Here is a 10,608-nt window from a genome sequence, read left to right on the forward strand (position 1 = left end):
CCACAACTCTCTGGGCCCGGCCGTCCAGCCAGTTTTTGACCCAGCGCAGAGTACACCTGTCTAAGCCGTGAGCCACCAGCTTCTCTACGAGAATGCTGTGGGAGACGGTGTCAAGGGCTTTACTGAAGTCCAGGCAGACAACATGTTACCACAAGAAGTAACACGCTTGGCTGGTAAAGACACGCATACTGCCTGATGGGATATCAGCAGCCCACATAGAACAGATAACTACAGAATCCATGTTTCAATATTGTTTCATGTTATAGTATCCAAAAGATGCAGTTATTAGAACAAGAGGAATACTTAGTACAATAATTCATATTATGAATACTTTGGTTGCATTAACAAAGGGGAAATGTAAGTTAAATTTCTGTATGATTAAATCTTTTAGACTTGGTATTTGTATTCAGGAAGACAGCTTTTAATCATTTTAAGACAGATAAGTATTTAAGAACATACTAGAAATGACATAATCCTATATTTGGAGGTGGTAAGAAATACACTAAAAAACCTTCAGAGTATTGAAATTTTACATAATCAGTATCTATAATTCTGTGATAAAGAAAATTTTATTTTTTTGTTAAAGACAATAGTAACATTCCAAATGAAAAAGTCAAACTAGTACTACTCTGATACAGACCAGAGCATAGCTTTTTGCATCCATCAATCTAATTGAGTCTTGAGCAACTCTCTTTCAGTTACAAACCGATGATCCTCTCCCAATTACAAAGAAAATGCTCGTGCACAGAAAAATACATGAAGTCTCCCTAGTTTTAAAACCAGAAATCGTGTAACAGTTTTATGAAGAAAAGCAGAAATGTAATATGTACAGACTTTAAAACTACCTCTGAAAAATCTATATATATTGATTCAGAAAGAGAATGTCTCTACTAGGAGCCAAGGCATTCTATAATATAACGTTGAAGTTGTACTATAAAATTTCTCATCGCTATGCAAAAAATTCATAAGTGCAGAAGGTTGATCTCTTTTGGGTTAGGAACTTAGAATACTAAATTCTCTAGCAGCATAATAAGCTACTTCTAGCCTCATCACATTAAAAGCTTTAAAAGAAATAACTTCAAAAGAATAACCACTTCAGCTTCACTTTCCTCAATAAATATTTTGCACAAGCACTTTTTTCTTAACAATTTAATTAAAATAACTTCTACCTTTCAGAGAAGTAAGAGAATTATTGATATTATTTGCCTGTTTTAATTCTTGAGTACTCAGATAATGCAGGAATGTGCATTATATGTAACCTAGATTAAGCTGGTTAAGAGCTTTAATAGCTGATGGAAATGCACACTAAAAAAAACAGCAACCAACACAAAGCAGTACTTACAAATTCTTAAGAAGCCTAGGAGGCTAGGCTTTAATTTAGTCAGAAAACTATTTGCAAGTTGCTGCCTTCATGACTTTATAAACTCAAGGACTTGAAAGATAAAGCAAGATATTTTCAGAAGCTGAAAAGAAACAATAAAGATGTATTAGGGAAGTTCTACTAATGAAGAGTAGCCAGGGTATGCCTCTACCAACAAGATTAATTTGAGTTATTTTTATCAGGCAGCTTCACTGCTGAAAGACTGTGGGATTTCACTTGGTCAATCCATATGTCTGCAATAAAACTACATTGCATTCATAACATCAAAAAGTTTCAACCAACCTTTCTTAAACCTTGTACTTTAAACCCACATCCTTCATATAATCAAGTTCCATTACTTCCTTCAAACGTATTATCTGATTTTTACCTTTTACCCTATAATAGACTCTCCTCTAGCGAAATGACATCTAGTATCATTTCATACTCCCTCTGGTCTCCAGCTTCTAGCACAGAAAGCCATAGCTTTGTCTCTCCATTCCATGTAGGTATTTTAGATAATTAAATGTGTATTGACTCACGCTAATCAGCCATGTTTAAGCAATTGTATTGAGTCGATTGTGCATACTGTTCTACTGCAGGCACACTTTACAGGATTAATTTCACTACACTATAGACAACTATAACTTTGGCATCTACATCTCAGCCACCTAGTCTAGTCTGCCTGTAAGGGGAATGGAGACAAGTAAACAATTTTAGCGGTAATCCATCTGACCTATTTTACAAAATTCATTTATGATGAAACTAATTGCTTCTTTGACAGGTCTGTTTTTTTTCCTGTTTCCTAGTCAGGAAGTCTAGGATAACCTGCTCAGAGGAATTTTAACAGGTGTTTAAATTTTAGTTACCAATTCAATCACCACTAAAAGTACCATTTTACCGGAAACATGCAAATTCACTATGAACCTCCGTGTTGGGCAAAAGCATTATCTAACACCCAAAGAGAATAAGGGTTAGCAGTACGTAAGCTCTGCTGCAATTTTGTTGGGAATAAGGTAGCCTCTAAACAACAGGTAAATTCCCCATAAATTAGGCATTTTCAGATTACGCCTAATTCAGACCACTGTCAAAAACGTCACATGACAGCTCTCAAATTTTGTGAATATGCTAATAATACAGCACTTGCCCGAAAACTGAATGGAGAGCCATTTCTATTAAATGTGATGTGAACCTATACCAACTGCATCCCACTGCGCTATCAAAAATATAAACCATTCCAGAATGAGTGCATCATTCCTCTCAAAGATAAGCCAATATGGTGCAAAGAATCCAATACTTATGTGGCCAGAGAACAACATACAAGAAGGACACTCTCTGTACAGTGCACTCTTGAAGACACTGTTGCAAATGAGGACATAAATGATCACTGCTCCAGTGATTTCTTAGACACTGAAGAATCAATGGCTGAAATGCACAAAAGAACTTCATTACTTCACCTTCCAGGAAGACTCTTTGCTTTAAGTGTCTTCAACTGCAGATTGCAGAATCAGACTTTTACTTCGTTTCTTTTCCGCATTTCAATACCAAGGCACGATGTGCAAGCAACCCTTGGTGACAGTGAAACATGTTTATCCATCACTTTACTTATAAAGAAATGTGTATTTAACTGGAAGGATGGATAAATGTCTAGCCACATGGTGGCACGAAACAGATACAGTGCCTGCAAAAAACTGCAAAAACTCTCCATAAACATCTTTTTCAGACCGCTATTTAAATTTACCTACCTTTCTCATGGTAATCTTCACTTTGAACCTAATAAATATGTTGACATCCAAAAGTAACTATAGAAAAATAGTAGCATATAAGCCTAAAATCCCAAGTCCTACACTTCCTGAAAAAACTTTTTATCTACTCATTTACTCTTCATACTAAGTTTAAGTAAATCACTTGGGGATTTTCTCCTCTAGCACTTACATTCTCTTGAAAAAGTTCAGGGTGCATTCCTCGTACAAAATGTAGAGCAAACATTAGCTGATCAGCCTGAAATAAAAGCAGTAAAACTGTATTTATATGTTCATCAAAAGTCACCTTTCTGTTTTTTTTATAAGTAACAAAATTTCATTAATAAAACACATCTAATTCCATAGCAGTGACTTAATGACACATATCCTAATTCAAAATTGCTACATACCTCTGCAACTTAGAGACAAACACTAACCCAAAACTTGTACCTAAGTACATCTAAATTCAAGGGAAGAAGAAAAAACAGGTACTTGTAATAAAGCAAACATATTAAACAGAATCCATTATTTTTCAAACTGTGCATAGGAAATGCTTGAAATCTTCTTATAGCAAATTTTCAAAACAGAATTTTGATTAAAAAAAACCCAAACAATTGTAACCTTCTAACTTTTTTCCTAGGTCTGTTGCATCACTTGAATTTCAATCAGTCTCTGAGCACTGGAGCAATAAACCATGAATAAGGATTTACCAGAGCCATAGAATAAACCATGCAAACATTCAGGACAATATTTTTGGAAAGAATATTGGCTTGTTAAAACTGAGATTCCTATGTCCATACACAGAAACATTCACAGATGTGTTTTATCAAAGCTGTGCTGGAAAGGACACATTACTATGTAATGAAGTCAACGTGAAAAACTGGAAGTTGGTACTCTGGAAAATCAGGAGCACTAAGAAACCTAGATTGAGGCCTCCAATTTTCAAAGTCTGGCTGTAATCTGGAAGATGCATTTTACCGGACAACAGAAGATATACACATATTTTCTTCCATTACAATTTTAAGTAAGCATAAGGAAGCTGGTACCTCTTCCTTTCAAGAAGGTGAAACATTACTAAAAAGCATAAAGCACAGGTGAAAGGGAAGAACAGAAGAAAAAACAATGATGCATGGGATTAGATTAAGCCTGCAAAGCACAGGCATCTCAACCAGCTGATAAACACAACACACCTGCACTCCTGTAGAAATCAATTCTTTCTTAACTTCTAAACAATGTTGTTTGAATTTTCCATGGTGTCGTTTCCCACATACATGCCTTATGCCGTACCTCAAAATGACAGCCTGATTGTCCTTAGCTTCAGAGAATTACTGCTCTAAAGAATATTAAATTACCAAGAATACTACTGAAAAACGAATTGCATGGGACTTTTCAGAAGAGATAGGACCAAATATGAGGAAGCATACTCTAGGAAATATTATATACATGTTATAAGGTATAAGATGAACTGTTTGACTAATATTGGCTTTCTCATCTCTGTCTTATATTTTTGAGGCCAAAATTACATAAGAGGGGCAAATTACTTTTGTTTTCTTTTCTTATTCCTGTCTTCTCATACAGATGCCTTTTTACAAGCCTGACATGTCAGCTCAGAAACAGACAGATATAAGAACAACATAGAACAAAAACATGGAGTAAGGGTGTTCAAGATGTTCATCATCTTTGGGAAGTTTTCTCATGTGCAATAAAAGTAACTTCAACTGCATCTGCATCTGTATTTCAAATAATAGAGATTATTATTTAATAATTTACCTGGTGATTAGGTTCCAGAATTATGGCTGACTTACTAAAGGGACATATGTGGCTTAGAGACCATATCCTTACTGGTTTTAATTGCCCTTGGAATGACTGACCTTAGAATCAACTAGGAGGCTGTATACAATTTAATTCATATGAGCCACAGCTGCTTTAAACTGGATTTGGGTAACTGCAGAAATGCATGATGGCAACCACAACAAACTCTTGGCATAATCTGTATCTCTATGGATACCGATACATAAAGTTGTTGTTTGCTGTTTTAAATAGTTCTGTTTTATTAATTTTTTCAATTACAAAACCGTACAGTACAAAGTATCCCCAAGGATACAATTAGAATCATAGAATCATAGAATCATTAAGGTTGGAAGAGACCTCTATGATCATTGAGTCCAACCGTCAACCCAACACCACCATGCCCACTAAACCATGTCCCTAAGCGCCTCATCTACCCGTCTTTTAAATACTTCCAGGGATGGTGACTCAACCACTTCCCTGGCCAGCCTGGTCCAAGGTTTAACCACTCTTTCAGTAAAGAAATTTTTCCTCACATCCAATCTAAACCTCCCCTGGCGCAACTTGAGGCCATTTCCTCTCGTCCTTTCGCCAGTTACTTGGGAGAAGAGACCGACACCCACCTCGCTACAACCTCCTTTCAGGTAGTTGTAGAGCGCAATGAGGTCTCCCCTCAGCCTCCTTTTCTCCAGGCTAAACAACCCCAGTTCCCTCAGCCATTCCTCATAAGACTTGTGCTCCAGACCCCTCACCAGCCTCGTTGCCCTTCTCTGGACACGCTCCAGCATCTCAACGTCCTTCTTGTAGTGAGGGGCCCAAAACTGAACACAGTATTCGAGGTGCGGCCTCACCAGTGCCGAGTACAGGGGCACGATCACTTCCCTGCTCCTGCTGGCCACACTATTTCTGATACAGGCCAGGATGCCATTGGCCTTCTTGGCCGCCTGGGCACACTGCCGGCTCATGTTCAGCCGGCTGTCAACCATTATTAAAGCAAATGAATTAAAGCAATGAAAGGACATCATATTTTATTTTTGCACATATTTAATACTGGTTTTGTTACAGGGGTAGTACTGGAGGGCAAACAGGCCCCAACTAGGAATCAGGGTCAAACTGTGCAAAGCACTGAAGTTCTGTTTGTACTGATAAATAAAATACGTTTGTACTGATATATAAAATACGTCCATGAACATCATAAGACACTGAGAACAACTGCCATGGAATGGCTGAAATCCACACCATTCAACTCTTTCATCCTCTCAGACAAGGTCTGCAAGCAAATCCAAATCCAAACTGCCTATTAGAATGGTCCCTGGATGATTTAGTATCCAAAATTTGAATGGGAATTATTTGGAAGAATGCTAACTGGCTCATGCCAAGCCTATGACAGTAGCTATTTTGACAAACTAACAGTACAGATGGGCCGGTTCCAGTGGTCAGGAAAATTTCTTGCCACCACTTCACGTACTAGCATAGATGAAATCTAGGTACGCACAAACATAAATATTAACCACAGACAAACAAAACCATCCTTCCTAATTCTAACACACTTAAAAAGATATAAACTTGTCATAGAATCATTTAGGTTGGAAAAGACCTTTAAGATCATTGAGTCCAACCGTAAACCTAACACTGCCAAGTCCCACTAAACCATATCCCTAAGTGCCACGTCTACATGTCTTTTAAACTTTTTAACTTGTATCAGCTTTTTATACCATTTATGAAGACATTAGTAAAGCCTCAGTGCCACAGTAGTCTTTAAAAATTTGCATGGATAAAAGGCAGAATTAGCAGTGGATTGCTGATAGTGTGAGGAGCTTATTTGTTCTCTCCACTATCAGAACACGATACTATAAGCTGGATGGACCATTAGTCTGAAGCTGCGTGGTAACACTTACACTTTCAGTATTTTCTAAACTCCAGTCTGACCACTCACAGTGAAAATCAGGCCTACTAGAAATCTCCTATCTGTGTCTTGCTTTTGAAATCTTTCATCTTTTCTGATACATAAAAATAGCTGCTTTCCAGTATTCAAAAGATGTGATGACTTATTGGAAGGCTTCACAAACTCATGACTTCAAACACAGACATTAAATTTTTATGAGACTATTTCATAAGAATCCACCTGGACTTTGATAAACCAAAATCCTTAGAAATAACTGCCACTTCTGCATCCTCAGTACAGTGTGGCTAGACTGGGGGGACAGGGGGAGGTGTTGTAAAATTTTCCAAGATCTCTCCATTCTCAGTGATCAAACTCCAAACTTGCATGATTTCTACTACTGCTCAAATCATCTATGCAGACCTACTATGCATTCTTCAGCCTGGTACTATGAGACAAACACCTCCTGTTATGACTGTTCCATGTGAAAGTAAAACTTAAAATTGAAAGTGAAGGGCATATCTATCCTAGGTGTTCACCAAGAAAGCAAGAAGAGAAAAGCCACCTGATTCAAATACAGGGCAAACAAGAAATACATTAAGAACATTATATGAAGGAACAGGGCAACAGATAGAAACAAAAAAGCTAACTGGTAAAGATTTGGAGCAGGAAGTGAAGAGAGAAAGGAGAATATTACAATGGTTTTTTGGTTTCCCTTTTTTTAAAAACAAACAAACAAACAAACAAACAAATAATCACACAAAACCTTAACACGACTGCTAGGTTAAACACTCATACTTAAGAAATGCTAGAAATAAGAGCGAACAGGGTAAGAGTGCTCAGAAGCCTGCGAAGCGTGCGACTGGCTATGAAGCAAGAATGAGGCAGAGATGAGGGGCCAGAGGTAAAGCAGAAATAGGACTAGACTGAGAATAGTCTTGTCCATTAGAAAACTGCTCTGTGGAGAATGTGCATAAGCAATCTTTAATCTGTCATATCCTAATTTTTAGTCCTCATTTTGCATGTTAAATATTGCAAGTGTAATTTTTTGGATGTATTATATATGTACTGACACAATACTGCTTATTTGAAGTAGATCAAGTGTTGGCTGCTGAAAGAATACTTTCAAACCCAGTGCACTGTATAAAAGCCGGAAAAAATACAATCTTACCTTAAACAAACAGCGACAAACATATTCATACACTGTATGTTTCAATGAGCCAATAAGTGACTTGATTCTTTCCTCAGTATTACTTGAATCCTGAAAAGAAAGTCTGGATTTCAAAAATTCATGTGGAAGTAAAAATCTTTTTATGTACCCTGTAAATTTCACCAGAATGACACAAATAATCTGGACTCTATGTGACTCTGACTAGTTCTAAAAATATATTATTGAACTCAGCTGCATCTATCAATGAGTAGATGATAAAATGAGAAGTTCATGCTGAAGCATTAAGAAATGACTATTTTAGCCTTGAATATTTTGACTGTGAACATTATACAACATTATATATAAGGTAAATACATAGAGAATGAGATAACAGTTTCTTCTAACATTAATATCCTTGACATCTCATAGTTTTCACTTGGTAAAAAATTGCTTATGTATTGAATTACTGTATTTAATGTTATTAAACAGGTATGTTGACGTTAAGTGTAGTTACTAAACTTCCAGCCAAATTTGGCCCAACTGAGGTAAATACTGTAGAAAATAGTAAATATACCCTGTCCTTCAAAGCTTACAGACTAAAAGACTAATTATAACAGGAGGAGAAAACTGAAAGAAAGATAGGATAAAATAAGAAAGAAGAGGGGAAAAAAAAAGGTGGGGGAGGTAACAGGTAGTATGAGATTTATCAGAAACAAGTTCCTTTCTACCATGCAGGAATTTGAAGAGATGAGTTTATAAAGGAGGGCAATTTGGATTCACAAGCTGATTCGACTAATACCTTTCCCATGTCTAGAAGATAGCTTGGGAAAAATGAAGAACTGGTTAGAGGAGAAGAAAAAAGGAAGAAAGCAAAGAAGGCAAAACCAGAAGTTGAGCTTTAGAAAGGTTAACATATTAGGAAGGAAGCTAAAAAATTATGAAAGAGTAGAAAGTAAGAACAAGAAATTAGAAGCTCATGTTGTGGAAAAAAAGTAACAGGTAAAGCACATTAAAGAGGGCAACTTCATATAGTCAGAACCGTGTTCCTGGTAATGACTGGAGCTGAAGGAAAGTTGTAAGCACAAATGCCAGAATAAAGGGGAATCCAAAAGTGACATGATGAAAGGCTGGTGAGTGCCTTTTTAAAGTGGAAACAAAGAGAAAAAAGATGAATTTTGGAGATGCTGAATAAAAAGAAAATGCATTGTTATTCAGTGTGGGTTTTTAGATCTAAAGAGTGAGGTGACAACGGATAAATCCATAATTCTGTGCTTCAGTAAGAAGAATATACTGGCCATTACAATACAGAAAACTAAAAATTATATTTTCAACAAGACAGGCTGCATTCATGCTTACAAATGGTATAAAAGTAGATAAAGTTTTGATCTTCCTTCAGGTAACTGAACCATGTAGAAATATAGGTTTTATTCTACTTCTTGTTGATAGAATTAGCGTTATTTGCAGATTAGAACACTAATTTATTTAAATAAAGCCTTCAGGAAAGTTATAATTAACCTTGTTTTTCCTAATTCATCTTAGACAAAGAGCAAGCCTGAAATTACAAATAAGAGTTACTTCTTTTTCAGGTGGTACAGCAATTTTACGATTTATACGTAATGTAAGATCGTTAAAAATTCCATGTGCATGTATTCTTAATATCTAAAGCACAACAGTTCAGCATCACAACTTATTATACAATGCATCATCAGTTATCATACGTTATTTTCTAAAAATGTCCAGAGCAACTAACAAATTCTAAGGATCAAAGCAGATTGATTCTCCTGCAGCATTCACAGCTTCAGGAAAAGAGAAAATACCTGCTCGCTTTGCAGAGCCCTTTGGAAAAGCCGCAGGAAAGCCGCCAAACTAAACCGGTACATATTATTAATTTTGGACAAGTCAGAGATAATAAAGTACATCTTGCTAGCACTCTCAGCTAAAGGGAGATAGGCGTCCCTCTCCTGTGGATAAAAAACCCCATACACATATAAAAAAATAGTACATTACTGCCATCTACAGGTTATTGCATAAACATTTATTCATCCCACCGAAAAAACATTCGGATGACTCCCACTGCTTTAGAAAACTGAATCCTTTCCAATTCTTCAAATTGAGGGACATGCACTCAAGACTTCAACACTGTCTTTAGATTTCAAAATTGGAAGAAAGCATTTTTAGCAAAAAATTCTTTAAATTATGAAGAACATTTTGGAAATTAATCCCTAGGGCACTGAGGCTTCTTCCCACCACAGAACACGTCCCAAAATTCAATAGAAAATTTTAAACTAAACAAATAATAACACAGAGGAAAATTCTGTAGTGTGTTACAAAAACAGCATGCCAGATGAATAGCATCACCAGTGATCTAAATTTTTGCAATAGCAAGGGATATATTAAGTAAGAACATCCATATGAGCCATACTGTTTGCAATAGCAGATTGCAAAAACAAAGTCAAAATCCATTACTTGCCAATAAGTCCTTGGTGAAAATTCCTTTAATTCAAACAGGCAGACTTTAAATTGTGTAGCTATTCACCATGTGTAAAACAAAGGAATTTAATTACTGAAAATACTTTCTGTACTTGCATATCCCAAATATGTTTTACTCCAAAAAATTCATTTAGTATGTTACAGATCTTATACTCCTGTGGATGTATATAACCTCTCTATATAGAAAATGACTATTTTC

General features: G+C 36.2%; 1 protein-coding gene across 1 annotated transcript in view; it reads right to left on the reverse strand.

Annotated features, from left to right (window-relative positions):
* Positions 1 to 10,608, reverse strand: part of DYNC2H1 (dynein, cytoplasmic 2, heavy chain 1) — a 191,267-nt gene that overhangs the window by 99,295 nt on the left and 81,364 nt on the right. The window contains 3 exon segments of the mRNA XM_009322273.1: positions 3,293 to 3,358; positions 7,941 to 8,030; positions 9,737 to 9,880. Of these exon segments, the coding sequence (XP_009320548.1) occupies positions 3,293 to 3,358; positions 7,941 to 8,030; positions 9,737 to 9,880 (300 nt within the window).

The sequence above is a fragment of the Pygoscelis adeliae genome, unplaced genomic scaffold, assembly GCF_000699105.1.
Source record: "Pygoscelis adeliae isolate BGI_AS28 unplaced genomic scaffold, ASM69910v1 Scaffold383, whole genome shotgun sequence".
Lineage (NCBI taxonomy): Eukaryota > Metazoa > Chordata > Aves > Sphenisciformes > Spheniscidae > Pygoscelis > Pygoscelis adeliae.